We start from the raw sequence: 20588 nt of genomic DNA, 5'->3' as shown, positions 1-20588 counted from the left end.
TGATTTCGGATGAACCCCAAGCAAAAGAAGAGGAAAAAAAAGAGGGTAATACTATCTCTTTGTATTCTAAAACTTAACACCTCTCTTACCGTGTTAGATTTTTGAATTTAAATGTCATAAACTATTTTTTAAGGCATGTAAATCACTAGCCTAAATTTTATTCCCTCCCTCCCTATTCCATTTATACAATGTATACCCCTTGTCTCTATTTATTTATACCCCTTCCTTCTATTTGATTAGGCTGGCCGTAGACAAGACACGAAGACAGGGACGGGTACCCTACCCTTTACCTGTTTTAGACTCTCCCATCTATTTTATCTATAAATAGGTGTAAGGTAACCTTTTAGGTGACAGAGTACGACCCTTCCTGAATTAGTTATTGTAATCATGGATCGATCGTTTGCAATAAGAAAAGGAGTTCACTGGGATCGGTCTTTTGCATTAAGAAAAGGAAGTTGGACTGAAGAAGAAGATATTCGTTTACGCCAATGCATTGACAAGTATGGAGAAGGAAATTGGCGCCTAGTTCCTCTTAAAGCAGGTATTTTTCTACTCGATCTAGACCTGCTCTTGGCTGCTGTTTCTTTCTTTCTTTCTTTTGAGAGAGAGAGAGAGATTGAAACCTATGTTTAGAAACTTAAGAATTAAGAAAATGGAAATAAGGAAAGTCTTCCTTTTCAGGACTGAGAAGATGCCGAAAGAGCTGCAGGTTGAGATGGGTAAACTATCTCCGCCCAAATATCAAGAGAGGAGAGTTTGAGGAAGATGAAGTTGACCTCCTTCTCAGGCTTCACAAGCTCTTAGGCAACAGGCAAGTGCTACATTTTAAGTGTTTGTATTGTATTTTTGGGGTCTTCAGATGTGGCTCCTTTGATGCCTTGGTATTGTGTTGTATTGTTTCGGAGAAGTTGGTTCTCCCTCTCCTTGATCCCTTCTGGGGTTGCTTTATATAGTTCTTTTTTTTTTTTAATATATTTTGGGTTCACCAAAGAAATAAAATGCTTCATATGCTAAAGCCTTTTTTTTTTTTTTTTGGGAAAGGGGTTGAACTCCTCTGTGGCACAACACAGTGTTCAGCATGCATCCAATAGATAGAAACACCTTGGCATGGAGTCCAAGGTGGTCGCACGCAATCCAAGGTGTTTCTGGACATTGGATGTGCGCCGGACACCATGTTGCGCCACAAAGGATCCAAATCTGGGGGGGTGATAGTTTAGGGTCCGGATCAGCTCCCCTAGGGTAACCGCCCAAGGTCCATCCTCCACCGTCCATGGCATGGTCTGACCATGAGCAAGTCGAGGTATCCGACCACCCTAGGGGAGGTTGCCATATGAGGGGGGTGGAGCTGATCCCAACTAGTGGTTTGTTTGACAATAGAATGTGAGGTAGTGGAATTAGAATCTTCCATGTGGTAAATCAACAAAGACCTAAATTTTGGGTATATATATATATATATGATACTAGATAACATGATCGATCTGCACCAAAATCCAGGAAAATAGGGATCTCCTGGTTCTGTATGGTGAGAAGAATGAGATAGGTGCAATATCGTACTCCGATCCAGCAAGGAGACTAACACTAAGATAGGTGCGATACCTTACTTAGGACTAAATCGTGCTGAATTAAGATAAATAAATAAAAGAACAAGACCATGAACTTAAAATATAAGGATATCGAATTGCAGAAAATTAAAAAGCTGCTCAACCAGATCTATTTTCCATAATCAAGAGGAACGATTGCAGGCTTTGATCTGAGGATAGAACAAGAAGCAACCTATATGCAAGATGAAATGCAAAAAATAATGATGCAATTTAAAAATTTAAAGTAAAATTTGCATATAATATTTGGAGATCAAGATACAAGGCTTTGGGTAGGTTTGGGTTGGAAGGTTTGAGAGGAAGAAGGATGTGTTGATCTAAGAGAGATCTTTGGAGTTTGTTGGAGCTAACCTTTGAGGGCGATCGAACTTGTAGGGGATGATCGGAACCTGGAGATGTTTGAAGACCAACGGAGTACTTGGAAGTCTGACGGAACTTTGAAGATGTCGAAGGCAAGAGGGATGATCCTTTGGGAGTCTCTCTCTCTTGTGTTCTAATCTTTTGGGAGAATTTTCAAGTATTTTTACAAGTGAGAAATGGGGTAGTGCTCCTTTTATAAGGCAAGGAAACACATTTGAATTACATTTGGATTTTCGGTGCATTTGGGTTTCATTTGGTACTATTCTACTTTCATTTGGAATAGTACAAAATTACATTTCATTTGGTACAGTGCACTTGAATTTGAATACTGTTTGCAGGCACAGTAGGCGTCGAAAGTTGGGGATGATCTTATCCTTTGATTTGGAATCTTCTATGATCGCACCACGGCATTCCACGTGTCAGGGACACTGTTCTCGATTTTGGTTTGATCAAGGGTATTTGTACCATATTCATTTGAGCCTGGTATTGGCTTGACTGTCCTTTAACCTAGGACAGTAACAATACCTCCTTTCCTAAACAGGTTGTCCGAGGTTATTTGACTAGGTGAGTTTCCGACTTCACCGGTCGGTTAGTTTAAAACTGTCCTAGTAGATGTTAAGGACCAAATCAAGGTTTGGTCGAAGAGGATTTTGATTTGGTGGTAGCCCGATGGGACTTGCGGGAGGTTACTTCTTTGAATTTGCTTGAAAATGATGCCTTGGAGCTGGTCGGCTCATAATTTGGAGCATCTTCATAGGGATCTTGGGCCATTTGCTGAGTGTGGCAATAGGCCAGCATAGAACTTTTAATGGAACTAAGACTATAGGCACCATCGCTGGAGTCTTCATCATTGTCTGAGTCGGAACCGAGCTCATCCAAGCGGGCTCTAAGAGCTTCCTTTTCACTCTTGATGCTTGATTTTGATGATGCAGGGAGGGCCAGAACAGGTTTGAGCCCCGTAAGACTTTGGATAAGTGTCGTCTTTTCGCATTTGGAGACGTCACAGTTATCCCACCATTTGACATTGAAGATCCGGCAGAGGACTGGAGCAACCCAGTCAGATGTCTAGAAATCATAGATTTGATATTCCCAGAAAAGTATCCATGCCAGACGACAATGGAGAAAAAATCGGAGAAGGTCAGGTTGGTGAGGATGTGGAGTGGAGTGTTGGCAAAATATTTGAAATGCATTTTGAATTTGAGGTGGTAGGATGTCAATCATAGGACCATATTGATCCCACCAACGAGAAAACCAGAGGGGAGTTTGGTTATTGAATTTGTAGTCAAAACAGAAGAACCATGAATGGCGGTTAATTCTGTTTTGAAAGCAGAATGCTTTGTACCATGCCTCCTGGTAATTGTAGTATGTATAACTAGGAGGGTTAAAGGTATTTGAAAAATTCCTTATGATAAGGGGATGATTACCCCAATCATGGAGGTTGAGAATTTTGCAGATGGTTACTGTAGTATGGGTCACCAATGATTTGTCATTCTTGTCAAAATTAAGTTTGAATCTAACAGAGTCAGTGTCGACGAGGATAAACTCGTAGAATTCTTGGTTTTTTATAGCAGAGGGGGAGTGATGATGCCACCCTTGGTAGAAGACCTTTTGGGCCATGATAATGGGTGAATCAACATAATTGTAAAGAGATTCTTCAATAGTGAAGAGATCTTCTTTGAAAGGTTTTTCATGGTATTGGCTTTTGGGTTTGGAGCCGTGGGCAATTTGGAGAGGCCTGACTTGAGTGGTTTGTAGGCTAGAGCTTGCTTTGTTTGTGGTTTGGAGAGGACCGGCAGCCGAGGATAGAACTACGACATGGGAATAAGGTTTGTTTGTGGATGCCAACTGAGACTGGCTTCGTGTGACTATTTGGTTTGATGAGGCGATGGTAGAGGTGCCATAACTGGATTTTGTTTTGATATGGGAATTTGAGGAGGTGGACTCCTTTGGGGGAGCCATCCTGAGGAGATTGATTTGAGGATCTGGCCTTGTAGGAATTCACGGGTAAGAAAGTCAGAGACAGAGTTGGATTCTCCTTTAATATATTCAATTTGAAATTCAAAAATAGAAAGTAAAGCTTGCCATCTAGCAAAAATTTGTCTTAATGCAAGATTTGAAATATCATTTTGTAAAACATATTTAGCTGCGCTACAATCGACACGTACTAAAAATGGTTTATTTAATAATGCATTTTGAAACTTTTGAATGCAGAGAACGATAAAAAGAATTTCTTTTTTAATGGTACTATAATTCTTTTGAGCAGAATTCCATATACTAGAAGTGAATTGGACTAATTGTTCTTTGTTATCATTAGGAAGTTTTTGTTTGAGAATTCCTCCGCAGCCTATGTCTAAGGCATTGGTTTCGAAAATCTTAAAAGCCTCAGGATTAGGGATAAATAAACAGGAGATTTCTTTGACTAATTTTTTGATGGTTTGAACAACCGTGGTTTGGGCCGAAGACCAGGGCGTTGGTTTCTTTTTGAGCCGAAGGGAGTTGTAAATGCAGTTTTGTATCGATCTTTGTCATGAATCTAGATCTGGCAGAAATCAGATTTCATATCGAATTTTGAAAAGATTTTTGCTTGATAAATCCTTTGTAGATGATCCTTTTGATTTGGGATTGGGTATCTGACCCATTGGAGGGCATCATTTAAGGATTTGTAGTTGACAACCAACCTGGGGATTCCTCGTTCAATTTCGACAGCCTTATTAACATAAAAAGCTATACAACTCCAAGGAGAAGTACTAGGCCGAATTAGGTTTTTAGCCAGGAGGTCATTAATTTCAATTTTGCAAGTTTCTAGAAGAATTTGGTTCATTTGGGCCGGACAGGCTTTAGTCGGGACTTGGAGGTCTAAAAAACCCGTAGCATAAGGAAGAGAAACCATATGCTGCTTACGGTGCCAAAAGGCATCAGGGACATCAGAGCAAAGGTTGAGCTCAAATTTGGACTTGATCTGATTAATTTGGTAAATGGTTTTAGGACTTTTTAGTTGTTCAGAAATTCTTTGATGAAGAAGTTTTGCTTTAAGGAAATTTAATTGTTTAATTTTGTTGAGGCTTTGGTTAGTAGATGTTTGGGCTTGAAGAAAAGGAAAGACAATCTTTTGTCCTTGAAATTTTATTATAATACCATTTTCGGTTATTTTGAAGGGCTTGATTTTCTCTAAGAAATGTTGGCCAAGAATTATGGTTTGGTCAAGATCTTTTGCCAGAATGAAAGTTTGGGAAAGGCAGAGACCTTTGTTACAAATGTGAGTATTAGAAAGTTTGTATTAGACATTCAACCCATATCCATTAGTCGTGTTAAGGCGTTGGGTAGTATGTTCATAGAACTGGGTAGGAATGGCGCCTTCGTTGATACAATTGAGCTGAGCTCCAGAATCAACAAGGGCAATGGCAAAGAATTTGAAAGAAGCACTAATAACGTTTTGGCAAGTAATGGTAGACACAAAACCAGGGATTTCAGGGTTAGGCTCAGATGGTTCTTGGTATGCAAAAGGATTTGTTAAGGGTTCAATGGTTGAAGTAGAGACTTGTTGGTTTTGTTGTCGACTAAGGAGGGATAATTGTTGTTTGATATGTTTGATTTCATACTGCAAGGTTGCAGTGGTAGTTTCAAGAGTTTTGACCCGACTGGAGTGGTCGGGAATAGAAGGTTTTGTAATTTTTTTAAACTTTTGCATAATATGTTGAAGGTTATAAGGGTGGGGAGTATTTTGTGCAGAAATATTTTGTTTGAGATGTTCAAGACAGGCCTTCTTATGGTCTGGGTCGGTCAGATTATCAATATATTCAAAAATATTTGAATTGGGAGATGCTCTAAGCATCCAGACAAATTTGGGAGCACATTCTTCACAACTTAAACCAATAATGCATGAATCACAACCACAGGCTTGAAAATTCTCATTATCAGTTGAGCTGGAAACAGAGTGCGCAGAGGCTTGAACTTGATTAAGTTTGAAAGATTCTTCATTAGGGGATGAAGAAGATGGTTCAAGAAAGAGAGCAAGGATTTGGGTCTTATCTTGCTTAGAAATTTGTAAAGAATTAATTCTTTTAGATACTCTACAATATTTGGCAATGTGGCCAGGCTTACCACACCTAAAGCATCCTTGAGTATCAGGGTGTTGTTTAAAATCTTTTTGATTATTAGGTGCCTTAAAAGGCTTTTTGTATTTATTATATTTAGGTTTTGAAGAAGATTTTTGATAAAATTCTGGGTTTGTGAAAGGATTGCGAGAAACATATTTCTTAGATTTGTAAAAGTTTTTGTAATATTTTGGTGAAGATTTATGTTTATGTTTTGTAGGTGGTCTAAGGGGAGCAAAACCGAATTGCTCACAGAAACCTCCTAATTCTTTTTTGTAAAATTTATTTTCTTTATTAATTTGTTTTCTTAACCTAATATCAATGCAAAGGGCTAAGCCTTCTTCGTGAATTAAGTTAATAATTTGTCCATAAGTCATTTGATCGTATGGGATAATCCCATCATTTTCTTTTCTGAGTCTTTGTTTAATTTTCCCAGAAAAAAGGATTGGGAGACCTGTAAGAAACTTGTCTTTCCAACAGGGAAGATTAGCATCAGGTCTAGTAAGGACTTTGGTTAGAAAGGTGTCTTTGTACCATTTGAAGTCATGAAGTTTTTTGCATCTAAGGTTTGACAATTACTCGGCAGTTCTATCTTTGAGACGGGAAGGATTACCTAAGAAGTAATTTGCTATGCTGAAAATAAGGGTATTTACAGCATCTTCTATCGGTTCTCCTAAGTGGTTAAGAAGGGGGTCTCCTTCAGGAGAAGTTTGAATTGCCGTTAAAATTTCTGTTTTTTGGTCGTCGGTCAGGACATAATCCCACCAACATTTGAGTTGGCTAGTAAAGCCAAAAATAAGTAAAGTAGCAACTGCACTATCTTCAGTATTCTGAATGCGATGTGCATTGCTAACTATAGTCATTTCTGGTAATTTGTTCATGAGATTATGCTCAGACATACCATCTATATTCCATTCATAGATGATACCACTTTGGTAGGAGCTTAAGGGGTTCTTCCTCTTGCTTCAATTTGTAGGTCATGGAAAGTTGGGTTTTGTGTGGAGCTTTGACCAATTTGATTAATTTGGGGGAATAAATCAGACTCATTTCCTGAATCGGAGGAGGAGTCTGAAGAATATCCCTTAATGGTGCGAACACCTCTACGATTTGTAGATTCAGCAGTTGGTTGACTTTGAACAGGTGTTTGAGGGGCTTCTAAAGAAGTAAGACGGTAATTAATTTGATCGAGTATATAAGATTTGTTAAGTAATTTTTGTTGTTGTCTTGGAATATGATAAGGTTTGAAAAGTGGAGTAGAAGAAGGAACCAGAGCCGGGGTCATGGAAGATGAGGCTAACGGTTTAGGTTGGACAAGGCATTCAACTCGTGAAAGTTGATCACCTATGGTTTGAAGACTTAAATTTGTAAAATTTAGTTGTTCGATTTGTTTTCTATTTGGGTCTTCTTGGTCGATAACTTTAAGTGGAGAAGTAATTATCTCCATATTTTTAAAAGCATATTTGATGTTTCCACCGGAGGATGGATAGCAGCAGTAATTGGTCCAGAATTTAGGGTTCAAGATTTGTGAGAAGATGTTTGAGTGCAGATTTGATTATGCCAAGGGTAATCTATGTTATTATCTTGGGCATAAATATCAAAATAAGTAAAAAAGAAAACATTTGTTTTTAGGTTTGTCATAAAATTATACCAATTTGTTCTAATTTGAGCTTGTTGTTCATGATTAAAGGTTTTGAAGAACCAATCACGTTTTTGTTTATTTTTGGGTGATTCAAAATCGGTTCTAAGGAAGAGTTTGTCAATTTGGTATTCATGATCAACCTGAATCATGTAGACTCCTGAGCTTCATTCTGGTGGAGCTACATCAGAAGGTGTCGGAGATTGGGGTTGATTTTGATCAGTTTGTTGTTGTTGTTCAGAATGGATAGGTTCAGATACAGATGATGAAATATCATAAGTACCATGGACAATATTTTGGCTTTGGTGTAATCCAGAGAGATTTGAACTATGGGGTGGAGTTCTAAGAGGTGGAATCCAATAGTCAGATGAGGTTGAGGCATCTGAACAAGATCTCCGAGAATTTTGGTAGACAGATGGAGGTGGTTGTCTGTTGAACCTAAGAGTAACTAATCCATCTGAATTTTGGGAAATGGATTGGATGTTAGTATTTGAAACTTGGGGTGGAATGACAGTTGTTTGCAGCTGTCATTTAGCAAGGAAAGAGATATCTTTCCACTGAACAGGTTTTGGGTAAACAATTTGTCCTTGGAGACAATCAGTTTCAAGGTACAGGGTATGTCCTTTAGGGGAGCATTTGAGAGCTCGGGGTCTGACAGTCTTCATAGCTTTGTACTTGATGCGATGGATGATGGATATTGGGACAGATCCATGCATCATCTTATACCCGTGGGTTTTGAGGTTAATTTTGAGGGAGTGAAGAATATTTGGGTCCTCAAGGGCTATGAACATGTTTGAGTAAACATTGAGATGGACAGGTCCATAACAAAGGCTTGTTTCAATGGCTCCCAGAAGGGAATCATTGAACTCAATAAATCTTTAATCACGAAGGGCTAACAAAAGGGAAGTGTTAAGTCCTTCACGATGGAGTGGTTTTGATGGCAACCTGAACAAGGCCGAAATGGACATAATTAAATTTGTGATTTTGGTAAAGGTCTTGTAAAGACCGGGGGTCAAAGAGGGTAATTTCTTTGGTTTCTGGAGTGAAATTAACGGTTTGTTCAATGGTTTTGACGGTTTCGAAGGAAAACCAATCTTTATCATAAACTTCTTTTTGTGAAATCTTTGGCATATCCCATTTTTGAAGTCTTTTGTCGAAGTTCATTATTTGTTCATCGTAATAGAATACATTAGAATTTGTGCTTGCCTCACTTGCCGATCTCATCGACATGGAGCGGGATAGACGGCTCATAGTTTGAGATAACTTAAGCTTGGGGTAACCTCTTAGATCTAGTCATTTGAAGGGGTATTACCAACTTAATTTGGGCACAAACGTGGTCTTACACTCTCATCTGCCACTCCTCCTAAAAGTCCAAAGGCATATACCTCATCAAAAAGTAAAATTAATTGATTACACAAAAGAAAAGAAATCTGTGAAACAAATAAACCAAATTCACCACCACCGTGGCTCTGATACCAGATAACAGGACAATATAAAGCTTTGAAGATTAAATAAATATATATATATATATATATTTATAGAATTTTGAGTACAAATAAGTCCCTTGGTACCCTGATTTCTTATTAAATTAAAATTCAACAAGAGTTTGTTGCATGACAATATAAAGCTTTGAAGATTCATGACATTTGAAAATAAATAATGGTTAAAAAAAAAAAAGCAATTGTCAATATATAGACGACAAACGATTTAATTTTGTTATGAAAATTGACATGTGACTTTTAATTTAGATCATGTTATTCACATTTGACTGTTGAATTTGTCAAATATGAGTCTTATTTCTTATTAAATTTTTATTTCATGAATTATTTCAGTTCTAGTGAGGGTACATCTCTTTTGCTTTGAATTGAGCAACAATGCATGTTGAGTTTTATTGTATCTCTGTGTTTATACTCATTTTGACCTAAGATTTGTTCTTTGTCAAATCTACTAACATCTCAAGATTCTTGCATATTTCTTCTCATTTATATGATATGTATTTCTGAATTTCCTTCATCCCTATGTTAATCTTGCCATCTCTAACTTTTAGTTATGCATTTATTTTAGTATATATGATCTTCCACTATCTGCACATAGGTTATATTTAGTGTTTCGAAATATTCATAAATTTTTTTTTTTTATTTTTAGAGATAATTTTCTGAATTTAATTTTATGCTTGCATATTTTCATATGGAGAGCTATTTTGGTATTATAGATAATTTTAATATATCCAAATAAAAAAAAATTAAACAAAAACAAAAACAAAACGAAAAACGAAAAACAGAAAACAAAAAAAAACCAATGGTTTCTGTTAGAATCATTATCGAACTAGATTATATTTAGACCATACAAACTAACTTTCTTCATGTAGCATGCGGTTGTAATTCTGGTAGTTTTCCAACTTTTTCTTTTGTAGAAATATTTGGATTCTTTAGATTGTGTTCTTCTTTAGTATTTTCTTTCATATGTCTTTTCTTAGAAACATTATTATCCTATAAAAATGCTAAGATAATCAAAAAAATGGTTAGACCAGATGAAACAAGGTTTGCTTAACACCGTAGATTACATTTGTACCGTACATACTAACTTTCTATTTGTAGTGTGGCTGGAATTTTGTAAGTTTACAACCTTTCCTCTTTTGGTAATATTTAGTTTCTTTCCTTCTGTGGAAGTTTCTTTCCATTATCTTAGCTTAAAAGCATTTATTATTCTATTACAATGCCAAATAATTTGGAGATCGGCTTAACTGGGTGGACCGAAATATTTAATAACTGCTTCCTTGGTTTGTAACCCGACTCGTACTCGATCTCATGGTTGAACTAGTTGAAATAGAGTCAACATTTTAAAAATAAAATTGGGGTTCCTATACCCTAATTTAGGTAGAAAGTATAAGTCAAAGAAAGGTTATTTTTTTTTAATTCAAAAAAGAAAGGATATTTTTTACCTTCCAAAGACAACGAGGAAAAACCTTTAGTTTGGGTCACTACTGTCACACCAAGCCCTTTTTTCTTTATGCCTTTGGTACACACTGCAACCAATTCCTCATGGTGCTTGTGGACTGTCTTCACTAATAGGTCAATGCCGAGATTGGATTGAGGACTCCAACAAATAAAATTTTTGTAATGGTGTAGATATCTCATTTTGTCACCCTAGGTATGTTCGGGTCAAAGATAAACTATTATGTTGGGACATAGAGTGAGGACCAGTTTTGGGTTTTTAGGAGGCCTGGTCTAACCTCAAGTTAGTGACTTGTATCATCTTAGAGACTTAAAAATGTTAATTGAGAATATTAACAAATTATACCAAGAAGGTTGATCAGTCAAATGACCTTAAAATCATTTTAAACTTCTTAATTATGTGATTTTCGTGACCATAATACATACTTTTGGAAAATGCTTCAAAAATGACTTCTGGCCATTCTTTTACAAAATATTCCATTTTTGTCCTGTGTGATCCACCATTAAACGGATTTCCCAACTTGTCAATACAACCGATAGAATCACCCTTAAAAGCCTCCCCAACCCATTCCGCCTCACGTACAACATTTCTTCTAAGCCTCCTGATGGGCATGCATGGCTGCGAGGACCATCATTTCCCCCCCTCCCACTCCCCCAATAAAATGGTACAGTGTGTACCTTCCCCTAGCTAGAGTCCCATTTCATGGCAATGAAGGCAAGAGTGTTTGATTTTTTTTTTTTTTTTAATGATCAACAAAAGAATATATTAATAAAGAATGAAGGAGTACAAAGAACCCTATAGGCAAACTCACACTGACTCAATCTCCTACTTCACCATTGGCATTGCCATCAGCAGAGAGGAAACCGAGATCCAAATAAATAAACATCAAAATTCAAGAGAACCTGAACCTTGGATTACCCATGGCATCACAATCTATGTTATTGATAGAAAATCTAGGTGGATGCACCCATTCATAGGATGAACCTGTCGAAACAGCATCCTTGGCCATCCCATCTACCACAAAATTAATCTCACTGAAACAATGCTGAATACTCCTTCAAATCAATTCTAAAAATCTCTGAAAGCTAAGCCATAGCTGATTGTACCTCGATCCATGGGGACACTTGTTTCTCCACACACCAAATGACTATTTTGGAATCACATTCAATGGTAATCCAATTTAAGTGCAAAATCTTAGCAAGACGAAGGGCTTCAAAAAAGGCAACAAACTCCACATCAAAGTTAGTGCCTATACCAACAAAGGAAGTGAAACACCTAACTACGACTCTTATATCGTTTCAAATAATCCCTCCATCACCTGCATATCTGGATTGCCCAAGTAACACCCATCAATATTTACTTTACTGCAACCGGATGGAGGCCTTTCCCATTGAATCTCAGTAATTTTCCTTGATCTAGGCATTGCTCGAGATAACTTCAGGGAGGCTAAGATCATCAACACCTTCATTGCTAGAATAACCACCAAAGCGACACTAGACTCAGTAATTAGGACAAATCTCTCAAGTTGTCAGACAATCTACTTTATTTTATATATGGGGAGTTTTATTCTGACGATGGTCTACCATTTTGAGCCACATGGCATAATTGGATTAGTTTTAAACCTTGAGGATTCATCAAATGTCAAATGTTAGGACTCAAATTCAACCAAGCACCTCTCGTTCATGTCCATATGTCCTCCATATATATATATATATATATATATATTTTTTTTAAACTTTATTTTTCACTTGACAATTCTTCTTTTATTTATTTATTTATTATTATTATTTTTATTAACTTTTTTTTTCAATAGATAGGAAAGGGAAGTAGATAACAGCCTGAAGTTAGAACTCTGAGCGTGGGCTTTTTGTGCATCATAGCTAACCAACTGCACTTAACTATTCCATTTGATTGAAACTTAAAATGTAGGTAGAAGACTTTGGAGCTCTTCACATCCCCCCCAAATTTTTCCCTCATATGATCTACCACATGAGAGGTATATGAGCCACCTTGATCTTTTGTATTTATTTTATGGACCTAATTTCCCTAAGGCCACGGTAAATGGGAATCTATTCACCGCATGGTGTCAAGTTCACTTAAGCATGGGGACAGGGGGGAGGGGGGACATGGAATCTTCAACTCTAGGATCATGTAGTGAACCTCATCGCAAGGTCCAAGGAAACTTCTTCCTTATTTTTATAGAAATTGCTATACATTTAATATTATGTACCCTTGCATGCATGCAAGCTCATAGTTGAACCCTAAGCCATAGGCTTAACAAGATGCTTAGTCCCCTTTCCCCTTCTTCCTTCTCCAAATAATTAGTTATGATGTTTTGTTACTTTGTATATGTAGATGGTCGTTAATCGCTGGTAGGCTTCCGGGAAGAACAAGCAACGATGTCAAGAATTACTGGAATAATCGCTTCAATAGAAAGACAAGTGGTATTACTGCTTCTGAATGGGAACAGGTGGAAGCCACAAGTCCTGCAATCAATAAAAATGAACTAATCAAGCCTCGACCATGGACCTTCCCCAAGAGTTCCTCTTGGCTGCAGTTGAGACGAAATTTATCTTCTTCTACTTCCTCTCTTGATTCAGGTAATACCCGCAGTGATTCAAGAGAAATGTTGGGCATGACATGTCCTATTCTCCCTGGTATTACTCAAGAAGAGTCTACTAGGCTAGACCAATTGGAAGGAAACTCTTCTGATCATAAAGAACTGGAGAATGGAGAATCGGGCTATATTTGTGGATTTGCAGAAGATCCGATTAGAAGTCTCTGGGTTGAAGATGATTTGCAGCCAATGATAGAGGTTGGGAACTATACTTCTTCGGAAGAAGGCAAGATAGGTTGGGATGACGACTTTTGTTCTGATTTCAACATTTGGGATATGCCAGTAGAGTGGTAGTTTGTTTCATGATGCAAATTGTGTTTGCGCGCGCGGGTGTGGAGAGAGAAGAGAGAGAGATGTGATCCAAACTCTTGTTTCATATCCATATAAAGTGCTTTAGTTATTTAATATGGAATTGCTAGGTTTTGATAAAAAAAATAATAAAGAATAGTTGGTTTTACGACGAAGCCATAACATCCTGGCCTATTGAGTAGTCGATTTTTCTCAAGAAAAAATCAAGAGATAAATTAAGATTTCATTTCTTTCCCTGCTTTTTTGGCCATGACATCTTGGCCTATTGTGAGGTAGCCGATCTTTTCTCAAAATAAAATCAAAAGATAAATTAGGATTTCATTTCTTTCCCTACATTTTTTTTTTTTTTTTTTTTTTTTTTTTTTTTGTCTTTCTTCTTAAATAGGAGGATAATAGTTACAAAGATTTACAACCTCTTACTCCACTAACACTATTTCTCTAATAATTACTACTATAACTGATAACTTCTACATAATTAAAAATTCTTTGATAATTAAATCCAATTTCAAAAGTAATTATTCCCACTTCTTTGTGCATGTAACAGATTTTGTGTAGTGCACCATGCAACTACATGTTGCTTTGTTAATCTATTTATATTCTTACCTCCTTTTCTTTTGCCTCTTCTTTGTTGAATTTCAAAACTTTTTTACAAGTGGCCAAAATTAATGAAAAAAAAAAAAATTGCTTTCAAATGTGGTGCTCCTTTTGATTGAGAACACATAGTGAACGAAAATCAAAAGAATGACGTTGCATTTTGTCACAAGGAAAACAGTAAAATTAACTTCCCACATGTTGCTCACCGATGTGAAAGTTTGAACCATCGATGGAAATAGCCAAAAACACACCTTGTGCTAAAACAGGTTAGTCTTGGGCCCTTGGCTTGGGTCCATCACCATATGTCTTGGTCGCAATTACCATTTGCAAAATAGGGTAATTTACAATGCGACCCCCTGGAGAATGCCAATATTAGAGGGACACCCCCTCTCTTTCACCAAATTAAACTCGGACCCCCTACCGTCAGTCACGGTTAAGGAATATGCCTTTTATGCTGATGTCAGCAATAATATTTTATTTAAAATACCAAAATGCCCTTATTAAATATGAAATACCTAAATTACCCTTATAATAAGTTACTATTTCTTTCCCATTTCACTGAGGATCGTTCAAAGCTGCGACGACGGACGGTGATCCGTACACTTCTCGCTTCCACCGATCGCCCTCTCACCAAGCTCGATCATCCCGGCGTTCTCCTCATCTCTTCCGATGGGTTCCTGCTTCCCAATCTTCAACTCCAGCAGAAACAGAAACCACCGATCGCCCTCTCACCAAGCTCGATCATCCCGTCGTTCTCCTCATCTCTTCCGATGGGTTCCTGCTTCCCAATCTTCAACTCCAGCAGAAATAGAAACCACCGATCGCCCTCTCACCAAGCTCGATCATCCCGTCGTTCTCCTCATCTCTTCCGATGGGTTCCGATTTGGTGGAGCAACATTTCCTTCAGTTCATGGGAACCAGAAACAGATTGTTGCTCATGGGATGGCGTCACTTGCAACGTCACCACTGGTTACGTGATTGGTCTCGACTTGAGCTCTGATCCCTACTCGTTCAGTTACAAGCTTTCAGGACCTATCTATTCCAACAGCAGCCTCTTTGGCCTCCATCATCTCCAAAGGCTCAACCTTGCTTACAATGACTTCAAGTTGGCTCCTATCCCATCTGAGTTTGATCGTCTTCCAAGCTTGACACATCTCGACCTCTCCCATTCCAATTTCTACGGCCAGATACCCTGGGAATTCTCACGCCTAACAAGGTTGGTTTCTCTTGATCTCTCCTACTTCTCTGATTATGCAAAACTGGAAAGACCAAACCTTAAGGAGTTGATCCAGAATCTGACATCTCTTGTGGAACTATACCTTGATGGTGTAGACCTCTCTAGTCCTAGTCCTACACAAGGAAGCAGCGATCACTGGTCTCAGGTCTTGCCGCAGTCTCTTCCCAACCTCCGTGCATTGAGTTTGATTAACTGTGGTCTTTCAAGTCCCATTCACCCTTCTTTCTCGCAGCTTGTCTTCCTCGAGGAGCTCCGATTTGATGAAAACTATAATCTTTCTCTTGAAGTACCCAACTTCTTACCCGCCAATTTCTCTCATTTGAAGACTCTTAGTCTAAGAGATTGTGGATTGTATGGAGAGCTTTTTCGGCTACCCAATCTTCAGATCCTTGATGTGTCAATGAATCTTCTCCTAAATGGTCAATTGCCAGATTTTCCACTTAACAATGCCTTTCAGTACATATCGCTCTATCGGACAAACTTTTCAGGAGCGATTCCAGATTCTATTCGAAATCTTAGGTTTTTGACAACATTACGACTTGGGGATTTACAACTTGGTGGTTGGCATTTCTCCGGATCGGTTTCACCTTTTTTAACCAATCTCACCCAACTAACTGAGCTAGACCTTTCCCACAATAGTTTTACCGGTTTGAATCAGACAGCGATAGGTACGTCGGCGGAGCAGAAGAGATCCAACAACTTCACGAGACCTGAGAGTTGAAGAGGTTTGTCGAAGGTTTTCCGGCGGCGGAGACAGGTGTTTGCGACGAATGCAGAGGGCATCGGCCACCACCAACTTCCGCGCCACCGCCATCGGCAAGCCTACCTACTCTCTGGAAGAGAGAAACAAAATAGAAGAAGGGTTAAAACGTGTTTCAATGAGAAGGGTATAACGGTCATTTTATCTCTTGACTCAACAGTGACTGACAGTAGGGGGTCTGAGTCTAATTTGGTGAAAGAGAGGGGGTGTCCCTCTAATATTGGCATTTTCCAGGGGTGGCATTGTAAATTACCCTTTGCAGAATTAAGGACAACTTTTTCTTCTATCGATCCCGTGACCTTGTGCCAGACATAGAGGGAGAAATGATCTATCTACCCCTCATGAAAAACATAAATTGGATCTCAACCCTATTAATGCTTATGTGTATGCTCCCAATTGACCCATGTGTGCTGAGTTATGAACCACGCTGCCTTTAGGGAACCCTCTCCCTAATATTATATACCCATGCCGTACTTAAACCTTAACATCATGTTTGCCAAGCAAGTAGTTACCAGCCGTAGGGTTAACCAGATGTTTGGCCCCCCTCACCCATTCTTCGGTCTCCAGATTAGTTATGATTTTTTTTTTTTTTTTTCCTTTTAGATGGTCTTTAATCGCTGGTAGGCTTCCGGGAAGAACGGGTAACAATGTCAAGAATTACTGGAACAGTCGCTTCAACAGAAAGATCAGAACGGGTAGTATTACTGCTTCCAAACGGGAAGAGGTGAAAGCCAAAATAAGTCCTGTAAGGAAGAAGAACCAATTAATCATAAAGCCTCGGCCATGGACCTTCCCCAAGACTTCCCCCCTGGGTGCAGTTGGGAAGTTTATCTTCTTCTTCTACTACCTCTCTTGATACATCTGCTACTAATGGTGGTAGTAATACCTTCAGTGATTCAAGAGAAATAATTGGGCATGACATGTCCTATTCTCCCTAGTACTACTACTCAAGGGTCTACTAGGCTAGACCAGCAGGAAAGAAACTCTTCTGATAAAGAACCGGAGAAAAGTAAGTCAGACCATACTAGTGGATTTGCAAAAGATTTGAATAGTACTAGCCTGGTAGACTCTTGACACAGGTTAGGAACCACACTTCTTTGGAAGAAGGCAGCATAGATTGGGATGAAGACTTCCGTTTGGATTTCAATACTTGGGATATGCCAGTGTAGTTGTAATTGAAGGGGGACATACATATGTGTGTGTGTGTGTGGGGGGGGGGGGGAGAGAGAGAGAGAGAGAGAGAGAGAGCTTTGTTTCTATGTATGGTTTGCATTATTGTATGTTCAGATCAAGCTATTGAGCAACCAGGCGCTTGTGTCTATGCAAGGCAGCTTATTGGGGTTCTACTAGGGTGAACCCATTAACTCGATCACAGATGGTCCTCTCACTGGAAAGAGACCAATGAGACTACGGAAGGACATCTACATGAATGGGAATTTTTATTTCATAAGAGATGTGGTGGTAATTTCACCTGCAGACACAAGGGACATACAATAAGCAACTTTCTTTTCCCCCAAAGAAAATTTTTAAGAGTGCATTTTATGAGAATAATTACGTTTGGAGCTCATGGAACTTTGTTTCACTATGAGTTCATGGCTAGGGAACCATCACATTATGGACCTGGGAAGGTGTTCTTGGGTGCTGTTTCTTCTTCTCTTCTCTTTTTTATATAAAGAGAGAGAGTGTGTGTGATTTGTTTGGATTTTGTTTTGTTCTTTTTCATCATGAGACTCGTTTGTTTGGAAACCTAAGAAGAAGATCGAAGGCACTAAATTAAGAAAAACTTTCTATTCAGGGATGAGAAGATGCCGAAAAGAGCTGCAGGTTGATATGGGTAAACCATTTCTTTTTTTTTTTTTTTTTTGGTTCCTAAATGGTAGTAGGTGTGACATGTGTTCGTGGTCATTGACAGTTCATTTTGCATGCACGTATGCACATAGAGGAGGGTTTTGACTGCAACTAGTGTGTAATTTTCAAACTTTGGAGGGAGGTATTACAAGAACCAATGAAAAAAGAAGAATATATATATATAAGACATTTTAACGGTGTTACTATGGTAATCTAAGTCTTAAAAGGGTATCCACATGCAATTTTAAATTCAATATCAGACAGCATGCAACCTTTTATCCTACATATATTTAGAAGGAAAAAGGTTTTTGTAGGGATGTATGACCCCTATCTGCAGACATAGACATATGGAAGGAAAAATGATAAATTCGGTCCTCATGAAATGGGAAATGACATATTTTTGGATGCTTTTTTATGTACTCCCATTGGTCATCGTGGATACGTAGGAACGATCTTTCCCGGCCCCTTCAAGAGCTAAGCTATGATACTCATTTCTTCCATTAGCTTATAGTAAAAGACTTATCTAGTTTATCGCTAATTATACTACCTTATTCTTACTGCATCATTGGTATGCTCGGTCAATCTGTTAATTGATTTCTTCTTTTCTTATTTGATAGTTTCCCTTTTCCTCTAGCTGTCAGTCAGCCTTCCCTGACGTTGGTAGCTCTATCGGATGATTGAGACTCGGAGGTTAAGACAGAGGCTGAGTCGAAAGAAGTACCAACGTGAACATGGGTAATGGAAATAGAGACAGCAGCGTCGGTTCAGATAACAGATTAAAGATCCACTACCGAGTAATGATGATCTACGAGCACCTGCCATACTTCCCCACAGAAATGTACTCATACTTCCCCACAGAAAAACATTTCTTCATACTTATATGTTTTGGAGCTCTGTGAAGGGTGCAACAGGTAGAGTAGGGCAGGAAGAGTCTTGAACTTATTAGCCTCCCAAGCCTAAGAGATTCTCGTCTATGATTAACTAATGATTAATGGGAAACATACTCTTATTGAATGTGATCTCCATCCCAGCTATTAAGATTTCGTTGGACTCAAAGGATAGCTTTTGTACACGTACATCCCCAAAATCGTAAAAAAAAAGAAGAAAAAAAAAAAAGAATCCCATTGAGCCATTAGATGACAAAACTGGGAAGATAGTTGGCGTGGGTTCCATGATCACAAAGGATTCAGATCCATTCCAGCAGTTGAGATGCTCATCGCGCATCCGATCGCAGATCTGGATTTTTTCTAGCCGCTTTCCTTTCAATTAGACACAGGTATATAGTCTAACACTTAGAGATGTATAGCCGCAAACATGCCTGTGTCTGATTAAAAAAAGATTGGAAAGAGAGTCATTGGAGAAGATCTCAATCCTCAATAATTGAGAGATGATCTCAATCCTCTAATAACTGAGTCTGACTTGGGAATTCTCTCAGCCATCATGCCACCCAACTACTGGAGAGAGACAAGGGGGAGGAGCTCATGAATGCACTACATTACACCATTCTTTCAATGAATCCAACCACTCACTTGTCAGATAGGCACCATACTATGATTGATCATTGTGTGTTCTCTTACTTCCAAGCATAGTTTTGGTACAAGGTATGGGAATGCGTTTCGGCCATCCCCATAATCAATACGGTATTGAAATGGTTATATATCGGAGAGAGATACTCCTGATTTTCTTAAGAAAATAAATTTTTAACCTTTTTCTACCCATGATTCATACCATTCAATCAATACGATATTATCAAGGTATCAAGATCGAAGACCTGATCATCTGATACGGCCGATTCAATACTAATAATTACAACCATGCTTCCAAAGCACTCATCATTTACAGTAAAAATCAACGGACGATTAGCAATGGTAACAGAGTTGACAGAGTGAGATAGAATGGACTGACCATACCCATGATTTGCTTTTGGTGCACAGTATGAGTGGACTGGTTGTTAAGGTATCAACTCTGGGAGCTTATAGTGACAGTTGTGTGTTGGTGCATTGATTCCCAAATGAATAACCCACAGGTCATGTATAACGTGGCTTTTACAGGCTACCGCAGTAGATAGTAAGATTATCGTGTTGAGATTTGGGTAGAATTTATCTTTTAAAGTTAGTAATTTTATATCGAATTATTTGCATCTTATATGAGACTATTACTTTCGTTTAGATTAATTCTAACAATCTCCCCTTCCAAACGGGAGCATAGGGGAGAACCGAGATCATCTTTAGGGATATTTTTTTTTCATCTTCAAAGGCACAACAAAGTTTCCACTCCAAAACACTTCTCCTTAGGGAAGAACCTCTGTTCATATGATTCCCTCCATTGGTCTTCATCCTATTAAACAAGGAAAAAGATGACCAAAGCAATCTGGGTAGTTGGAAATTGGAAGGAAGAGAATGACCAATGGTCCACAGTTACCCACGTACGTTCTGTTGTTTTAGATTTCAAATGCTAAGATAATATTCCATTTGTACCCCTTGTATATATTAGGTTGGCCATATAAGACAGGGCTATGTACGTATAATTTTATTTTGACTCTTAAAAGAATAACATTCGGATTCTCCCCTCCCATCTATA

At 38.3% G+C, this 20588-nt stretch overlaps 2 protein-coding genes across 2 annotated transcripts; both read left to right on the top strand.

Annotated features, from left to right (window-relative positions):
- Window positions 1-349: 349 nt before the first annotated feature.
- LOC122078955 (transcription factor MYB113-like) lies at window positions 350-13665 on the top strand. Its single transcript, XM_042645164.1, has 3 exons — window positions 350-541; window positions 682-811; window positions 12999-13665. The coding sequence occupies exons 1-3, from the start codon at window positions 388-390 to the stop codon at window positions 13552-13554; spliced, it is 840 nt and encodes a 279-aa protein (XP_042501098.1). The 5' UTR covers window positions 350-387; the 3' UTR covers window positions 13555-13665.
- Window positions 13666-14933: 1268 nt separating this feature from the next.
- Window positions 14934-16121, top strand: LOC122079797 (receptor-like protein 7). Its single transcript, XM_042646520.1, has one exon. It carries the CDS (start codon window positions 14934-14936, stop codon window positions 16119-16121), a length of 1188 nt encoding a protein of 395 aa, XP_042502454.1.
- The last annotated feature ends 4467 nt before the right edge of the window (window positions 16122-20588 follow it).

Source organism: Macadamia integrifolia, chromosome 5 (assembly GCF_013358625.1).
Source record: "Macadamia integrifolia cultivar HAES 741 chromosome 5, SCU_Mint_v3, whole genome shotgun sequence".
Lineage (NCBI taxonomy): Eukaryota > Viridiplantae > Streptophyta > Magnoliopsida > Proteales > Proteaceae > Macadamia > Macadamia integrifolia.
Note: the sequence above shows the minus strand (reverse complement) of the source record. Positions and strands in the feature narration are given on the sequence as shown.

Coding starts and splice junctions, on each gene's coding strand:
- LOC122078955 (XM_042645164.1), top strand. CDS start 388: ATGGATCGATCGTTTGCAATAAGAAAAGGAGTTCACTGGGATCGGTCT. Junction 542..681: donor CCTAGTTCCTCTTAAAGCAG/GTATTTTTCTAC, acceptor CTTCCTTTTCAG/GACTGAGAAGATGCCGAAAG. Junction 812..12,998: donor CACAAGCTCTTAGGCAACAG/GCAAGTGCTACA, acceptor TTGTATATGTAG/ATGGTCGTTAATCGCTGGTA.
- LOC122079797 (XM_042646520.1), top strand. CDS start 14,934: ATGGGTTCCTGCTTCCCAATCTTCAACTCCAGCAGAAATAGAAACCAC.